Source organism: Azolla caroliniana, unplaced genomic scaffold, assembly GCF_043228905.1.
Source record: "Azolla caroliniana isolate FFs.n. ecotype wild unplaced genomic scaffold, voAzoCaro1.0.p SCAF_21, whole genome shotgun sequence".
Taxonomy (NCBI): Eukaryota; Viridiplantae; Streptophyta; class Polypodiopsida; order Salviniales; family Salviniaceae; genus Azolla; species Azolla caroliniana.
Window position 1 is genome coordinate 3972818 of NW_028230456.1, and position 19573 is coordinate 3992390.

A 19573-nucleotide genomic window follows, 5' to 3' on the forward strand; every position below is an offset into this window, starting at 1 on the left:
GGTATACACTTTCACAAGTATTACGTGAAATGTAATATTTTATGGTCTCATTATTCATAGGTCATATTTGACCTCCAAAGGCAATAATAAAATCTATCTATCTATCCATCTTAATGGATACATAAGATTAGTGGCTATATAACATGCTCTTTTATGCTTAAGGTTATGCCGCAATCATACCCCGGCCTTACTATTCACCCCACGAGCTCATCTCTTCAATTCGCTTCTTGACTCTCCTTCTATATCATGTCTCACCTCTCAGCTTTAGCCTTTCCCTTTGAGGATATGATGGCAAATAGACTCATTGGCAGTTGTTAGTAACTCCATTACCCACCTATTATATGCAATGGAAGAATCGTTGTTGGATCGTGTCCCAACATTAGTACTTGGTTTGCGTTCGTTGCTTCTCATCCTTCATTCCCTTCTCATTATACACAAACACGTGGGGTGGTCATGTCTTCATCGATCCCCTAAGGCACGCTCCTTTGGTAACACATATTTTTGTCCGCGTTAACATTATTTTGAATAAAAAACACTTCAATTTGGTAAGCCAAGAAGACAAGAGAGAGGCATTGGCCAATTTCCAATCATATCATAGAGTAAAAAGAACACGTTATAGGGAATTTGCTCAAAGAAGGTTATTTGCTTAAACGGGTTAGTCTTTTGCTTAAAGAAGGCTTATTTTCTTAAACGGGTTTATCTTTTGCATAAAGAAGGTTATTTGCTTAAACGGGGTATTAGTTTTACTTAAAGAATGATATTTTGCTTAAACAAGGCTATTTGCTTAAATGGGGTTGTGTTTTTTTTCTTAAAGAAGGATTCTTTGGATCACTAGGCTCTTGAAGCTTTCCATCGCTACACAGACGCAAGTACATCCGCTTTCGAATGGAGGATCACACGATCCGAGCTCTTCGTGCTCACATCACCGGTAAGATTTCACACTCGCTGTACATGCGCAGCAGATCTATGGCTTCTTTCGATCTGGATCCCCCCTGATGTATGTACTACATACATGGGACGCATCTGATTTCCAGCCATTTTATTGATCCCTGCAGATTATGAAAACAAGGTTGCTGATGTTGGCCTCGAGCTATTCCGACAGAAGAAATCACTGGAATCGAAAGAGAAAGAGTTGAAATACGGTATGCATTCATGTTCTTGTTGGGGATCGACACACGCACGAACTCTCTCTTTCTCTCTCTCTCATGGCCTTTCTGTAGATCATTTCATGGTTTCTTCTTCTTCTTCTGATATTATTCTTAGACCTATACTTGTGCAGTGAATGAAGAAACTAAACGTTTACGTTCTTGCACCGACGATGTTTTAAAGAAGATCGAGGAAGTGTCCCAAGCTCTATGGAAACAGCAGAATGCGATTGCAACACTCCAAACAGACTCAGTTTCTCTAGCCCAGGTAAGAAACTGCATCACCTTATACCTAAACGTTTTCATCATATTTATTCTTAGAACCTGAGTGTCACTAGTATTTTTTGCACGTCAAAGGCTCTTGACCTGTTGAAGAACGAGATTATAAAACGAACAGCAACCTCGAAGGAGACTAAGTATATTAATAGTGTTGTTTTTTTGTTACTTTCTAGTTGAAGGCCTTTCTTAATATTGTCTTCTAATATTTATGTATGTATATATAGGATCGCAAACCAGAAATGCTTAGATGACCTGGTGATGAAATCTCAGGAACACCAGGTTATATATGTCGCAACCTAATCAATTTCAGTAAATTGAAATATGCAGTTGTTTCCGGTCTATACATAAGAACGTTTCTCAGAATCTTCTGATACATTAAAGTGTGTCTTTTGTAGGCTTATTATGATTCGCTGGAAATAGTGAAGAAGATTAGAGAGGTAAATATCATAGCGGCTATGATATTTCAAACTAATTCTGCTATGATTTGGAAGAATAATATTGCTGAAATTTATGTTCCGACAGCTTGATAGAATGGATACGTCTCAAGCAGGTACACACAATTTAATGTTCTAATTTCATGTATATCAGGGAGCTTTCAATCGAAACATATTTAATGTACGGTGATAATTATGGACAGATGCCAAACAGCAATGCCTCTCCATGGATACAGATAAGAGGACGAATCAGGTTAGCAACAATGAATGGATACTGATGAGCAGACAAACGTTCTCTGCAACGTCTAATCAAATATTATATTAAAAGCCTGTGTGCACGTCATGAATCTTGATATCGATCTCAATCTTTATAACTTTTTAGTATTTACTTTGTAAAAGATGTCTCATTTCTGTCCATTTGTAATGTCCCTATATTCTGCTACTGTAATCGAAAAATCATGTGTACAGAAATCAGCAGCTTTGGAGCGTGAACTTGATGGCCTTAGAAGATCATGTCAGACGATCCAGTCTCAGATTGAAGAGGTTTTCTTTCGTTTTGAGGGGGATTTCTATGCTTTGAAAATTGTCTTCATTCGTGTCTAACCGTCCATTGGAAAAACTCACAGACAGAAACTTGCCTGAAACAATTGTTTAGCAAATATTCAAAATCACAGGTATAATTTATATATCGTGCCAATTCTTCAAGAGCGCATCATAATTGGCGTAAATGAATACGATTACATATTATCCATTGATGACAGGAGGGGCATCAGGATGTCGAACTTGATGAACTTGCAGCAAGAGTGCAGGATATCGAAGATGAGAGGGAGAAAGAGGAAGAATACATAAAATCATTGCAGACAAGTTTAAGCCAGATTATGGTGATACATTGTGTACCTTAATAGTGTCGCTCATAATTGTTCTTCTTTGCATCTGATTTTAATAACATAAGAGATACTTCTTATGAATACAGGCCCTGAAACAACTAGTGGAATGTAGTTCTTGCGGGCACAGCTATCTTGTGAGCCTTGACAATACCCAGGAAACACCAGCTGCGATGTAATAAATTACCAGCACATGTTAAGAGAACAAATGCAGAAACGAGCGTAATGTTCTTCATTGCTGAGTATAAACAATTTTGCAAGCCTTCCATATGCAGAAAATGACTAGAGGTGAAATATGATCTGTGTATACATTTGTATATAAAGTAAATAGAATGACCAAGAAAACTTTGAACATCAACTTAACTTTTAAGAACGTTTGATTTGCTGTATAAATTCTGATGTATGTAAAGACTTATTGGTTCTACCGTTTGTTAATGCATCACATCGTCCAGGCTCTACTTGTCTATTGGGATATCAATGACTGTAGACGTAGAGGCTTATTGGGATGTTAGCATAAGCATTGATGATCTCTTTGTTACATCCATGCTTGGCATAAGTTGTTATCACCTTGCATTCATGATGTGATATTTATAATGGGCCAATTTATAATCTCTCACCATCAAAGTTGAGTCGATTTATCCAATATTCTAAACCCTTTGATGCATGACCATCTCCTTAGTTTGGTCATGGATTATCAAGGATTGAATAAGGACATTGCTCAAAATAGACATGGTTTGCATGTTGTTCTCAAGTCTTTTGGAGCATCTCAGTGGAGCCAAATAGTTCCAAAAGCTAGATCTTTGAACTGCTTATAAAGTAGTCTGAATTCATCCATGGGATGAATGGAAGATTACTTTTTGCACTTGATATAGACATTTTAAATACATTGTAATGCCTTACAATCTCATGAAACATATAGCAAAAGATGTTTTTCGTGATTTTCGTAATATTTTCACCATATTTTGTTTAGATGACATCTCGATCTAATTGAAGACCCAAGAGGCGCATGATGTCCATGTTCATCAAGCTCTACATGCTTTGTGATAATACGGTGTCTATGCCAAACTAGAGAAGTATTGTTTCTAACTACAATCAAGTGGATATAATCTCACTAAGAGAAATCACTATGGATCTAACAAAGGTTCAAATGGTTCTAGAATGACATAAAACATCTTCACTAAGGGATATGCAAAGTTTCTTAGAATTCACAAATTTCTATTATAATCTCATCAAGAATTACATAAAGATTGTGTTGCCTCTCATATAGCTTACACAAAAGGATCAATCATTTGCAAATTGGTAGAGGTGCTTGACAATTTAAAGAGAGCCTTCACATTAGCCCCGATTTTGCTCCATGTTGATCTAGCCAAGCCCTTCTTCATGGATGTCTATGCATTTGATAGTATCTTGTCACAAACTATGGATCGTAGGCAATTGCATGTAATCACTTTTCAATTTTGAAAATTCATAGCGTCCAAAATCAAGGATGAAATCTGTTTCAACGAGCTTATGGCTATAGTCTATTCTTTTGAATAGTGATGTCATTTGATGGATAGTTATCCCAATAAAATCATTATTTATAATGATTAAAAGAATCTAACATACCTTTAGAATGTTCGAGTTCTAAATAAATGACAAGCTCCTAGCACAAAGTTTCTAATGTGTTTCAAATTCTTTATTGCAACAAGGCAAACTGAATGCACAATATGAGTGCTCCTATCTGACATCTCAAACAAAAGAGTCCCTAGGTTTTACTCTCCTACAACCGACATATCTTCAATGCAATCACCCGTTTAAGCCAATGACAACATTTGCATATACGTGTTCACCCAATGTGCATGTTGTTTGAGATCCAAGTACTCCTAGTAAAGAGATTAAAGTGTCATGTCAACCTCGTGTATTAATGACAGTTTAGAAACCTTTGGGTAGTATGAGTTGCACTAACCTTTAATTATCCACAATGACATACTACATTAGAAAATATTTATCAACACTTAGCGACCACAATGGAGATGTTTAGTGTATAGCAACTACAATGACATGACATTCACGAATTGACCAATAACACTAGCTTTTCTTTGCCAATAAGATTGGAGCACATCAACAATTGGCGACCACAATGGAGATGTTTAATGTATAGCCATTACAATGAGATGACATTCATGAATTTACCTGTAGCACTAGGTTTTCTTTACCATTAAAAGTGTGCAAACTACATTTGTCAAATCCTACATTAAATATGAGCCCCTAGGGGCATATCAACACTTGGCGGCCACAATGGAGATGTTTAACGTGTAGCAACTACAATGAGATGACATTCACGAATTGATCAATAGCACTAGGTTTTCTTTGCCAATATATTGTGCAAACTACATTTGTCTAAGGCCCTAATAGCATATCAACACTTGGCAATCACAATGGAGATGTTACTATGTAGCAACTACAATTAGATGACATTCACGAATTGACCAGTAACACGAGGTTTTCTCTACCAATATGATTGAGAAAACTACATTTGTCAACTCCTACATTAACCGTTGGGATCATTCATGCAAGTTTCCAATGTGTTGCATGTATGGCCCTAACTAAAGTCCATTTAGTAACCCACAACTTTCATGACTTAGATCCAATGTCCAAGGATAACTAGGTGTATCCAATCATAGGATAAGTAAAGAGAAGGCAACATTGGTTCACCACCTAACAATGCTATAGCTCCCATCAATCATGTAAATTTCAATCACAATCAAGAGGCCATTGGCAATCCGATGCCATGTCAATCAATGTTTCTCAAAGCGATTAGTGTGGAATACCAAAGCGATTAATGTTTTTCAAAGCAAATTTCATGTCAATATGGAATACCAGCCACTTCGCTCAAGTCAATGTCGTCAATGCCAACCTCTCAAAGCATATGGAGTTTGGGCTCTCTTGAATGGCCAAGCCATTGGCCACCAACATGCATTATCAATTACCAACCGGTTAATTTCCCACCTTCGACACACTCTATCTCGTCTTCAGACACATGTTTGATAGGAAGCCACCCATGTAAGAGGCCCATACTGCTTTTACATAGTGTAACTCTCTCACAAGATGTTGCACTCCAATTATCTCATCTAGTTTGAGGACTTGTGCCACATTCTAGCTTAACCACGTTTGAAAGCAACATTTAATTTAGTGACCAACGAACTCTTTTGTACCCATGTGAGCATGACAAACTTCATTACCAACATGTTTGACTCCATGATGGAAAGGATGTTGAATTTGGATCACAACTAGTGACAGAGCCCCTTCAAAATGCACAGTCTTTCCCAAAGCATTCCCTCAATCTAAGAGTTATGTTTCTGCCAAGCTGTATAATCCATTACATGCCTCACCATTAATCACTTCTCACCAACTACCAAAAGCAGCTCGAATAACTATTTATAGCTCTGGCCTTCACTCAATGAACCGTTGTGATGCTTACCCAAACAACATCTAAGGTGCAAAAATTTGAGGTTGAGCTTGCAAATCAATGAGCACCAACCCTCACAATGAGAGCTTATTTCTCGGCATCAACATCCACCTCGATGCCATTTGAGATGCCACTATACCCATTGATGCCTCTACATGCAAAGGTGTAATATTCACATATTTTGGCAATGTTGACTTCCTTGTACCTACTATCGTCAAGTGACCGTTCAACCGTATGTGCACCACACCTATTGTGAGAGATATTAAAACACTCAACTCAAACATAAAATGTTCCTACATATGTTGGATTCACTATAGTTTTCATCCTCATCCAGACATATTGAAATATGATATTGACCTTATACTCGACTCTATGAGGCAAACATTAACCATGTTATCTATCTTTCTTGTCTTAACCTAGAATTAGAGAAGTTTGACTCAAATTTAGTCAGGGGTGTATGATTCAAGCCTACGTGATGGTGTCTCCAACATTTGTATTGCATTGCACTAGTATAATAATCATTGGTTTGGCATCTTTCCGCTATATGCTCATCTCTTTAAGGTTATCATTTGTCTCTTTAATTTCTTGCATCTTGTGTGCATGTAGCTTCCATAAGAAGCAACTTGCCATATTGTGTACCCATGTGCCTTCAATGGATCTCAAACTTTGACTTGTGTTTCATTGATTGCTATTGACCTCCAAATCTTTTGGTATGCTTGAATGAAAATTCTATTTCATTTCCCTCATTTTTGAGAATACCCCAACATTTTTCAGCTTCCCATATTGCCATTTTCACGTGTCATTAGCCCAACTCGAACTAACTACAAGATAAGTGTGACCTAAACTCTAAACTCAACCACTCAGGATAATTCATGATCTTCTTTGAATAGGGAAGCAACTTTTTGAACTACATTCAGTGAAGAGAGCTACTCCGGTGTAGTATAAGACATGATTTCCAATCTAAGGGCATGTGAAACTTGCTAGTATAAAAATGGAACGTGAGAAATCATCTCAGTTTCTTTCCAAGAAGGTTTGATAACAATAGATATTTCCTTTGCTTTTGGGTTTTTGAACTTCCCTTTGGTATTACAATGCAAAATGACAATTAAATACTTGAGGTGGTTTCAGGTTTGGTAGATATTTGCAAATGGACAGACAGCCTAAGGCAAGGGCAGTTGCATTTTTACCCCATGTTTAGTTGAGGGGTATCTATAACAAGGTAGGAAACTAGTTGATTTGCTAAATGATGGTGAAGACATTCAAACTGAGGCATCATTGGGGATCTGGTATGTTACGGGCATGACCATATAATATATCCACGTGTATAGAATACTACAGTAAATTCTCACCATGGGATATTATATGGTCATGCCACCCTCACACTTATCCACGTGTATAGAATACTACGGTAAATTCTCACCACGGGATATTATATGTTCATGCCCGTAACATGGTAACCTTTACAAGTGGAAGATATTGCATTACCTTTGCACTGGGTCACCCACATAACATATTAGTTGATCCACAACCCTGTCATCTGAAAGATCCTCTTGGTCTCTCCACTCATTACTCCAACCACAAATGCTAGATCAGGTAGCAATGTATTGCACACAAACACAGCATGCTTTCCACCAGGAAAATCAATAATCTCACCTGCGTCATTGAGAAACATTTACCTTTGACAACATTGAATTGTCTACGTTTTCATCAAGGGCTCCATTTTCAGCATCATTGTATAGAACTCATGAATGCTTCTAGTCTTTGTGTTAAACATATGCTATGGTCTCCACATCTGCATACAGATGACACATTAATACATAAGCCACAGCATTCTCTTGATCCAAATGTGTCGCATGCTGAAAGGCTCTCTGTCCGAATTCAATATTTCCCCAGTTTCTGCAAGAATCTAGCAGTGTGTGCCACATTGTCAGATTAGGACAGAAAGGCATCTTCTTTATCATTGCTACTGCCTTGTCTAATTGACCTAACCGTAAAAGGAGGCCCACACAGCATACATAGTGCTCCACAGTGGGCGCAATACCATAGTCTTTGCTCATTGCTTCCAAGTATTTGTGACTTTCATTCAACAAGCCTGAAGACCTACACGTACTTAAAAGGATAAGAAATGTAACCATATCTGGCTTTATCCCTTCTCCCAGCATTCGGTCAAAGGTATGAAAAACATTTCCAGTTTGTCCAATTTGAGCATATCCTGCCATTAGGGAATTCCATGAGACTCTATCTCGACTAAGAAGCTTTTCGAACACTTGTTCTGCTTTTCTTAGCAAACCACATTTTGCATACATATCCACAAGTGTACTGCCAACAAACAGGTCCGTTTCAAGCAATCCCTGTCTTTCAATTTCTGCATGTATTTCTCGGCCTTTTTCTGCAGCACCTATGCCGGTGCAACTTTTGAGTACACAGACAAGAGTAACAACATCCGGAGAAACTCCATCTTGCTGCATCTGTTCAAAACATTCCATAGCTTCCTCACCTTGTCCGTGTTCAGCATATCCTGTAATTAATGCATTCCAAGACACAATGTCTCGAGTTGGAAGCTTGTCAAATACCTGTTGAGCTTGCACAAGCAAGCCACATTTAGCATACATATCAACCAAAACGTTAGCAATAACTGGGTTTCCCTGTAGCAACCCACGTCCCTCTATTTCAGCATGAATTTTTTCACCTCTATCTTTGGCTCCTGTGCTTCCACAAGCCTTTAAGAAGTGGATGTATGTGAAAGAATCTGGGTCAATGTCTTCAACTTTCATCTGTTCAAAACATTCTATTGCTTTCTCCCCATGTCCATTGTCAACATACCCACCAATTATTGCAGTCCACGATACTACATTTCTGACCGGAATTCTCATAAATACGTAGTAAGCTTCTGCAAGTAACCCACATTTCCCATACATGTCAACTAAGGTGTTACTGACAAGGCCTCTGTCCAGTAGCCCTTGTCTTTCAATCTCAGCATGTATTTCTTGACCCACACCAATAGCACCTACATTACCACAAGATTTTAATATACAGACAAATGTCACGGGATCTGGTTGAACACCCTCGATTTTCATCTGCATATAATACTTCACTGTTTCTTCACCATGTTCGGATTCAGCATATCCTGCAATTAATGCATTCCACGCGACAGAATTTCGAACTAGAAGGGTGTCAAAGACATCATTTGCCTTTCCAAGAAAGCCAGATGTTGCATAAATATGAATCAAGGTACTGCCAAGAAATAAGTCTGTCTCTAAACTTTTTTGCTTTTCAACTTCAGCACATATTTCTTGTGCCTTGTCTATTGAAGCTATGGTGCTACACGCTTTCAATGTAGAGATGAAGGTTGCAGAATTGGGAGAAACACCCTCAAGTTTCATCTGTTCAAAGCATTTGATTGCTTTATCATGTTCGCCACATGTAGAATATCCTGAAATCAATGTATTCCATGACTCCAAATGTCGGTTCTGAAGATCATCAAATACTTGTTGCGCTCTTGCAATCAAACCACACTTAGCATACATCTCAATCAGTGCATTACCAAAATCAAAGTTCCTGTTATTCAATCCCAGTCTTTCAATCTCAGCATGAATTTGTTTACCCCTACCAATGGCACCCATTTTACCACAAATTCTCAAGGCACAAACGTATGTGACCCCATCTGGAGAAATTCCTTCCTTTTGCATTTGTCCAAAGGATTTAAGAGCTTCTTCATCAAGCCCGTAGTCAGAATATCCCATGATAAGTGTGGTCCATGTGACAACATTTCTGAGATAAAGTCTATCGAATGCTGCTTGTGCTTTTGCAAGGGACCCACATTTGACATACATATTCACCAAGGAACTTCCAGCAAAAGCTCCTCCTTCAAGCAATCCCATTATAACCATCCTTGCATGTATTTCTTGGCCTTTTTCCATGGATCCTATGCTGCTACAAGCTTGTAAACAACACACAAATGTCATAGGATCTGAGCAAACACCTTCACTTTGCATCAGCTGGAAACATTTGAGTGCTTCCTCACCACAACCATGTTGTGCATACCCTTGAATCAATGAGGTCCATGCAATGATATCCCGCACAGGTAGCCTATCAAAATGATATTGTGCTTTGTCGAGAAGCCCAAACTTACCACACATACCCACCAAGCAAGTACCAACCAAAAGGTCTGTTTCAAGAGACCCAATCCTCATGGCATGTATGGCCAGAAATTGCTTCAAATCGTTCAGCTTCTTGCAGGCCTTGAGCAAGGCAACAAAGCAATGCCTGCTAGGGTGAAGGGAGGAGCTATTCTTCTTTTGCATTATTTTTTTTTTCAAAAGAGATGGAGAGAAGCCCGGGGCATATCACATTTGGCATGATGCATGATCATGAGGGGAGGGGGGGGGGGGGGGGGGGCAGGGGTTCCAGCAACTGCACCTGCACCTGCACCTGGTAGACGAGTGGTGCAAGCAAGCAAGAGCCAGAATCCATCCTGCGAGGAAATGGAAACCCTCTGGGAAATGGCAGAATACCCTGCCTGCTCTCCTGCGCCATTCCTCCATCCTATGCAGGAACAGGGGGGGCCGATAACATGGCTTCATCTACTTCATTTCATCTTCTTCACAAATCAAATTATGTATGTATGTATGTATTGTTGGTTGGAACAGAGCACTAAGAAGCACTATAATAATTCCTCTAAGTATGGTATGGTTCCAACTTCCTGGTAGTGGTATGTATGTATATACAATAAGCTCCTGGGCCAACCCAATTTTACCAATAGCTATCAATCAATACCTAATATTACTTTGTAATCGAAGTTTACAAGCTATTGTGCCATGTCTTTTATATAGAGAGATTATCTCGCGAGTTTCTATATGGTCGTGGCTTCTGCTCATGGCTATTTGAATTAAGTTAGTATGACATGTTGAACCCTATCCCTACCCATGACGTATCTACATACACTGCGAATGTGTAAATAATAAGTACATCCTTGGATTAAATAGACGACCTATAGCATGCACAACTTGTGAATGTGATGAATTCATGTCATTCATGTTGTGCAATTTTAGTTCAAGGAATTTTGAAGATAAGGTCGGATCATTCATGGGTGGAAGTGGGATGTAATGGCTACACAATTGTCCTACACAAATTACTTAAATGTGACATATCCACAAATTACTCCTTTTGGTTAGGAATTTTACCTAATAAAGTTTCTAAAAATGTTTTGAGTATAAGATAAGATTATTGATTTTGATTGGTAATATCACCTTATAGATTTTCTAAAATTGTTTTGATTATAAGGTAAAATTACTCCTTTTGATTGACAATCTTACCTTATAGGAATACACATGACCCTTGTTTGCATTCCTAAATATGGGTGGTGCGTCATCATAAAAGAGGAAAATGTATTGGTACTATTGGTACTATTATCTATACACTGATGTGTTAGTACCAAATATGTGTTCACATTCTCTCATCACACATTGATGTATATGTCATTGTATGATGTATCTATTTGCTTATGTCTTTTGTAAGATCGCCCAAAAAGTAGATAAGATTGACCTCCCAAACATAGACTTACAAAGCATGTACCAATGCTAGAAATCAAGGGTCATCACATTTTAGTTAAGGCATGTGAATTGACAAGTGACAAGGATCTCCTCAACATCATTTCTTCATGAAAAGGTCAGGCAGTGATGGGTTGATGCAATATATGCATTTGCACTTTATTATCACACTTCATAAGATCGCCCAAAGAGTATATGAGATTGACCTCCCTAAAATAGCCCTATATAACAAGTATCATGCCGAAAATCAAATAGGGGGGCACACTCCAATCAAGGGTCATCACATTTAAGTTGAGGCATGTAAACTAACAAGTAACAAAGGTATGCTCACCATCACTTTATCACAATAGTATCGACCTTGGTGACCTTACACGCAGATAAAGAAAGTGTAAAATTTGAAACGAAATATTCATGCTCACATTTGTTATGCTATCAAGAGAGAAACTAACATGCCATATGCACTAAATTAGTTCACATACAAGAAAAGCCACAACAAACTAAAATTGTGAAATTTAAGGTATTTAGGAGATAATGTGTTAGAGACATAATTTTAGGAAAATGAGGAATTGACTTCATTGGGTCACTCTCTTTCATTCTTCCATTTATGGAAGAATAAAGAGACTATGAATATACTCTAACAAATAAAACTATTGCATTACAACAAGGAGATGCAACCATGTAGTTCTGGGCAAAAGGAATATGTTGATCAATTTTTCGAAGTTCATATCTAAATGAAGGGAAGAAAGGACCCGTTGTCGTGAAGAAAACCGCCCACAAGAGGAATCGGAGGAACAAGGCGTGGGAAACGACTCTACACACACACGCGCGCCAAGAAGTACCTAAGGACGAAGTAGGTACATACGAGGATCCTAGGTGGGTAGATTCGGTTGGTAAGCAGTTAATGCCAAACGGCCTCTTGACGGGCTATAAAAGGAAGAGGAAGAATAGAAGTGGGGATCTCCCGCGGAGAGGACGAGGTGCTGCCGAACCGATTTCGGAGCTCTCTCTCACTCCCGCTCTCTCTGTCTTCTGCTCCATCGCGTACCTGTGCAGGTTTCGAGGAGGCTTGCGCTGTTCCGTGGAACGCCCCGAGTGCGTCCTGCAGCACCTCCGACCTGTTTCCCCCCTTCTGTGCGTCGCGACATACAGGGGTCGGCATCTGTTCGCCGCCCTGTTCGTTTTCGTTAGTATCTATTTCGTGCCCCACTGTGGGTTGTAATACTTTAGTCTGTTATTTCCTTGCATTCATAAGTACATATCTTTCGTTGTTGCGTCCATCTGCGTCGGCGTTTATTTGTGATCTCTGTTTGTTGGGCCGTGTCCCTGTGTAATCGTCGGTTCTGCGCAATCGGAACTTCGGTTCTGTGTAATCGGGGTCTCTCTCTCTTACCTCTCTCTCTCTTGCTCTTCGGTTCAAGACCCCCGTGGTCCCTCCTCCTTTCTACACGCAAGGGCGTAGCAACCCCGACATCTTGGTGAACCCGACGTGAAAGAGGCGGCAGAAGAGCAGGAAATGAAGGGGGCGGATCTTGCAGAGGCCATGGCTTCGGCCGTGGATCGGATAGTAAGCGCGCGCGAGGGCACCGGCGCCCTCGATAGAGCTATTGAGGCGGTCGTCGGAACGATCGGTCGATTCACCGGAAAAGATGCCACGAAGTACCTGGCGTCCTACGGTGCGGAAATGTTAATGCGGGACATTCCGGAAGACAGGCGCCTTGCCGGTTTTCCCCGAGTGGCGATGCCGAGCATCCACGCGGAGGTGCTCGAGGTGCGGGCGGAGAGCCGTACCTGGGAGGAGTTCGAAGGTCGGCTCCTGGAAAAATACGGACTGGACGACGCGCTCCGGCTTTCGAAGCGAAGCTTCCTGGAGTGGGTGGAGTCTCCCGGGAAAGTAAGGAATGCGTCGGCACTCCTCCGGGAGTTCGAGGAGAACTTCGCGCGCCTTTCGGCGCTTGACAGGATGGTCCTGGATACAAGCCGGGTCCTGCTGTTCGTCAAATCGGTTGACGAGAGGGATCGGAGTCACGTGGGCGCCCTGCTAGAAACCGAAGACGGGCTGACAGCCGACTGGGCGGCGGTCAAGAGAGCCTGCGGCCGTTTCGACAAACGGCGAGAATGGGAGGATGACAGAGCAACCGGGTCGGGCTCAGTCGCGGCGAGGAAACTCGAGCCGGCGCAGCCGGTGCGAAGGGAAGAGACTCGGGAGTGGCTGGAATCCGGTTCATCTCCGACCGGCGGGATCAGAGGCTCGACTGGAGGAGCTGCGTTGGAGGAACTGACGAGGGCGATAAAAGACCTCCAAATCGCACAAGCCCGCAGAGAAGGCGGAGGACCTGCTCGTGACCGACGGCCGGCGGCAGGGAACAGGTGCATGTGGTGCGACGGGGTCGGCCACATCCGAAAAGACTGCGGCGATTTCGCAGAGGCGCTGAGGAACCGGGTGGTGTACCTATGGGAAGGCCGGGTTCACGCCAACGACACGAGAAGGGCCCTAAACCGAAACGACGGGCGAGGCGGAATGAAGAGGTTGATGGAAGAGGCGGCGGCCCGACATGCGGAAACCGTCCACTACTCGGCGTCGGCCGGTATTCGAGTCGGGGGCGGCGAGGCCCGAAAGGAAAGCAAAGCCGGATTCTGGCCGACGATGCTGGAAGGCCTTGCCGGTGCAGGACTTAAAAGGGAGGAATCGGACCGTGCGGAGAAACGGGTACGGGAGATGACCGGGTGGAGCGACCCGGTCGAGGAAAAGACGGGCTTCGTGGAAGCCGCTTGCCGGAACTACGAGGCTCTGGTAGAAGAGAAGCGGATGGGAAAACCCGGGACGACCGGGCCCTCACAACGATACGAGACCCGGTCCGGGCCACGACGGGACGAAGCCGGCGGGGCCGGTACGCAGGATAAACCCCAGAAGGGCGGGTACCGTCTGGGGACGGAGATAGAAAGAACCACGGACTTACGAAAGGTCCTGGAGGAACGGGTCCTCGACAGCAAGGTGGAGCTGTCGCTACGGGAGGTGCTTGGAATCGCCAAGAAGGAGTTCCACGACTCCATCGTGGACTTGGTGAAACGGAAGAGGCTGTCAACGGAGACAGAACCGGAAAGACCGGTGGAAGTACGGACGACGCACCTAGACGACATGGCGCTGGGAGACGAGTGGGCGGAAAGCCACTATTCGAGACCGCACTGGGCCCGAGCGACCACGGAAACCCCGGTGAAGATCGGCGATGTCCAGGAACCGGTGATAGCTTTGGTGGACCACGGATCGGAGATCAATTTGATGTCCATGGACTTCTATAAGAAGGGCAAATGGCCGATCAACACCAAGCACGGGTGGAAAATAAGGGCAGCAACGCGCGCCACCGAGGAACTGCACGGGGCCTGTCCGAATGTGCGAGTCAAGATCGGCGACGTCGAGATTGACCAGCACTTCTTCGTGCAGGAGACGTCTTCGCATTCGGTCATACTGGGAGAGCCGTACATCACGGCGGCGCGGATGGAGACCAAGGTGTTGGACAATGGTTCGGCCTATGCGCGGGTCAAGAGCCAGGACGGGCGCCATTCGGTCCAGTTTTTGACGGTTAGGCCGAACCACGAGCGTAACCGCGACTCCCTCGGTTCCGATAACCGAGAGGATTTTTAGAGAGGGCTGCCAAGGCGTGGGGCCGCGACAGTCCGGACAACCCAGGAAAACCCCACACCTGTACGATAAAACCGAAGAAACCTTGTACCATAGGTAGGGAATTTTTGTTCTCCGACAGCGGAGCGTGTGCGGTGGTCGGCATCGCCGGCCGAGAGAAAACAAAGACGGAGGCGAGACTTCGAGCGTGCGGAGTTCTCGGCCCGGACGAGGAAATCAACGGAGCCGTGGAGGCGGTCTCATTCGACGACACCTTGGGAATGCTGGGAAAGGTAGTCGAAGAAGGCCTTAACGAAGACCGGACGATACCGGTGTGTTCCGAGGAGATGTACGAAGTCATCGCGGACTTCGGTCGAGGGCTCGAGTCAGTTCGGACGGCCCACGTAAACACCAAGTACAAGACTGTAGACCGGAAGGTAAGGCCAGTAGCGGCACCCTTACCGGAGGACAGCGCGTCGAGAATCAAAGGGGTTGCATCGGACCCTAGTCTACGAGATCCGGCCTGCATAGGGCACACCTTCACTGACGAGACGCTCCGAGAGCTCAAAATCGGTAGGGGCGGGTTCCTACTGCCGGCGGAGGAAGACCGGTTTCGGAGAATGCTCGGAAGGCACGGGAAAGCCTTCGCATTCTCGCCGGAGGAAATCGGGTGCGTTGACCCGACGATCGTGGAGCCGATGGTGATATTCACGGTACCGCATGTACCATGGAATCTCAAGCCCATCCCGGTTCCGAGAGCTCACATCCCGAAGTTGATGGAGCTGCTGAGGCAGAAAGTTGATATGGGAATTCTCGAGCCGTCGAGCGCCCCATATTCGAATCGATGGTTTACCGTACCGAAGAAAAACGGTTCGCTGCGCTTTATCCAGGACCTGCAGCCGGTCAATCGAGTGACCATTCGGAACGCAGGGATCGGACCGACCATAGACGAGTTCGCGGAGGCCTTCGCCGGAAGGTCAATTTACTCGGTCGGGGATCTATACTCAGGGTACGACCAGTTCCAGCTAGCCGTGGAGAGCAGAGACATTACGACGATGCGAACTCCCCTCGGCCTAGTTCGGATGTGTACACTGCCGCAAGGAGGGACCAACTCGGTGGCCCACATGGTGAATGCGATGAACAAGGTTCTGAGGGACTGTATCCCGGACATCACCATGCCGTTTCTGGACGACATCCCGATCAAGGGATGCCCGGTGGAAGAAAAGGACGAGACGATCGGGCCGGACGGATGCCGGCGATTCGTGGCGACGCACATCGACGACTGCGAGAAGGTGCTGCAAAGGCTAGAGGATGCGAGACTCACCTTCTCCGGGGAGAAGTCGGCCTTCGGACAGTCAGAAATCATGGTGGTCGGACACCTGTGCGGACCATATGGCCGGAAACCGTCTCCGGCAAAGGTAGAAGCCATCTCCGCGATGAAGCCCGACTGCAGCTCGGTCACGGAAGTACGGAGATTCCTGGGGGCATGCGCGTTCTACCACATGTGGATCCCGCATTACGCACACGTCGCGGAGCCACTGTACGGGTTGCTGAAAAAGGAGCGAAGGTTCGAATGGCTAGACAAGCACGCGGAATCGGTCCGGAAGCTGAAAGAGGCCCTTGCAGCGGCACCGGCAATCCGGAAGGCGGTTTACGGGAAGGGTACCCCGGTATTCATAACGGTGGATACCAGTCCGACCGGGATCGGATGGGTCGTGAACCAGGAAGACGAGGACGGCAATCGGTTTCCGATCCGATTCGGCGCGAAAGTCCTCAGTGAACGGCAGCGAGGATACGCCCAGGTTAAACGCGAACTCTGGGGTATTGTTTCGGCGGTTAAGGCCGACAAAGACTACCTGATAGGGACGGAAGTGATCATCGAGACGGATTGCCTGCCGATTCTCGGTATGGTTTCCGGATGTGCGACTCCGGACCTGGCGATGCTCAGGTGGATAGCGTACATCAAGTCCCTGGACCCGGAAATACGACACATTTCCGGGAAAGACAACGCCATGGCCGACATGCTTTCGAGGGCGAGGTTCGACGACGAGGGCGGCATGGTTTCGGAAGACGAAGAAGTCGGCGTGGATTTCTTCGAGGCGGCATACATAACGACCGACGGGATGAGCACTCCGGCGCTTAACGAGTTCGACACGAGCAAGTACGACGGGGAGTGGCTGCAGATCGGCGGGTTTTTGAAGACAATGACGCCCGATGCGTCATGGACGAAGGACGAGGCCAACCGGATCCGGAAGAAAGCATATCGATTCTTTCTCCGAGATGGGCATTTGTGGAGGCACCCGAAGAAGAGGAACGGCGTCCCGCTCCGGGTGGTGGCGATGAAGGAAGTACAGGAGGAGCTACTGGCGGCCTACCACGACAGCCCTTGGGCTGGACACCGTGGAACGTGGGCGACGTTTGAGAAGCTGAAGGGAAAGTACTGGTGGCCGGGATTGTACCGGGACGTGCATCGGTTCGTGTCAACTTGCGAGAGTTGTCAGATGCACTCGATAGTCCGACACCGGGACGGGCTTCACCCTACGTACCCTCCGACTATCCACTTCAAATGGATGGTAGATCTGGTGACGATGCCGATGGGGGTAGGACAGATGCGGTATCTGGTCCTAGCGCGGGAAGACCTGACGAACCAGGTGGAAGGCCGAGCCCTTCAGAACAAGACGACCGCGGCCGTGTGTCGGTTCCTAGTCGAGGACGTGATATGCCGGTCCGGGTGCGTCGGGAAGATCGTGGCTGACCGAGGGGAGTTGGACGCCGAAGAGGCCGCGGAGCTGTTCGACCGGCTTGGAGTCAAGCTCTCGCTCACCACTGCGTACAATCCGGAGGCGAATGGAAAGGTGGAGCGCGGACACGGACCGATCGTCAAGGCGTTGATTCGGGCATGCGGAGGCCAAGTCGGTAACTGGCCGCGGCTGCTACCTTATGCTTTGTGGGCAGACCGGACCACGCACAGTTCGGTAACCGGGTACATGCCGACGGAGCTCATGTTCGGCCAGAAGCCGATCATGCCGATTGAACGGACGATCTCCTTGTGGGCAACGGTCGACTGGAGGGACGAGATGAGCCGGGAGGAGTTGTTGGCCGCACGTATACGACAGCTCGAGCGGAGACCGGAGGACGTGGCACTGGCTACGGAGAAGCTCCGGGTGGCGAGGACAAAGAACAAAGCCCGGTTCGACCGAACGCACCGGCTACGACCGAAGAAAATCGACGAAGGTGACTGGGTGCTCGTCTACGACAGCAGCCTCGACAACCAGCACCGAGCAACGCGGAAGTTCGCACGGAGATGGTTCGGACCGTACACGGTACAGAGCGCCAACGACAACGGGACGTATCATCTGGCGGAACTCGACGGTACGAGAATAACGATACCCGTGGCCGGGAAGAGGATCAAAGCTTTCAAGAAGCGGCACGACAACGAACCCGACCCGATTCTCCTGGACAGCAGCGACGACCGATCCGAGGCCGAGGAAGGGCCGGCAGACGAAGAGTAGAGACGGGCCGGTTTTCTCCGTGCCAACTTAATTTGGCGCATGCCGGTGGATGCGCGGTTAGGTGGGGGCGGATGTCGTGAAGAAAACCGCCCACAAGAGGAATCGGAGGAACAAGGCGTGGGAAACGACTCTACACACACACGCGCGCCAAGAAGTACCTAAGGACGAAGTAGGTACATACGAGGATCCTAGGTGGGTAGATTCGGTTGGTAAGCAGTTAATGCCAAACGGCCTCTTGACGGGCTATAAAAGGAAGAGGAAGAATAGAAGTGGGGATCTCCCGCGGAGAGGACGAGGTGCTGCCGAACCGATTTCGGAGCTCTCTCTCACTCCCGCTCTCTCTGTCTTCTGCTCCATCGCGTACCTGTGCAGGTTTCGAGGAGGCTTGTGCTGTTCCGTGGAACGCCCCGAGTGCGTCCTGCAGCACCTCCGACCTGTTTCCCCCCTTCTGTGCGTCGCGACATACAGGGGTCGGCATCTGTTCGCCGCCCTGTTCGTTTTCGTTAGTATCTATTTCGTGCCCCACTGTGGGTTGTAATACTTTAGTCTGTTATTTCCTTGCATTCATAAGTACATATCTTTCGTTGTTGCGTCCATCTGCGTCGGCGTTTATTTGTGATCTCTGTTTGTTGGGCCGTGTCCCTGTGTAATCGTCGGTTCTGCGCAATCGGAACTTCGGTTCTGTGTAATCGGGGTCTCTCTCTCT

At 45.6% G+C, this 19573-nt stretch overlaps 2 protein-coding genes across 2 annotated transcripts; one reads left to right on the plus strand and one right to left on the minus strand.

Moving 5' to 3' along the window:
* Window positions 1–821: 821 nt before the first annotated feature.
* Window positions 822–3164, plus strand: LOC147850423 (uncharacterized). The gene is made up of 12 exons (XM_087336539.1): window positions 822–928; window positions 1056–1142; window positions 1280–1413; window positions 1503–1561; window positions 1649–1703; window positions 1820–1861; window positions 1947–1974; window positions 2062–2111; window positions 2327–2401; window positions 2485–2532; window positions 2620–2739; window positions 2832–3164. The coding sequence occupies exons 1-12, from the start codon at window positions 886–888 to the stop codon at window positions 2919–2921; spliced, it is 831 nt and encodes a 276-aa protein (XP_087192665.1). The 5' UTR covers window positions 822–885; the 3' UTR covers window positions 2922–3164.
* A 2707-nt stretch (window positions 3165–5871) lies between these two features.
* LOC147850424 (pentatricopeptide repeat-containing protein At4g13650-like) lies at window positions 5872–10561 on the minus strand. Its single transcript, XM_087336478.1, has 2 exons — window positions 7641–10561; window positions 5872–7473 (listed from the first exon to the last, which is right to left on the minus strand). The coding sequence occupies exon 1, from the start codon at window positions 10492–10494 to the stop codon at window positions 7957–7959; it is 2538 nt and encodes an 845-aa protein (XP_087192604.1). The 5' UTR covers window positions 10495–10561; the 3' UTR covers window positions 5872–7473; window positions 7641–7956.
* Between the last annotated feature and the right edge of the window lie 9012 nt (window positions 10562–19573).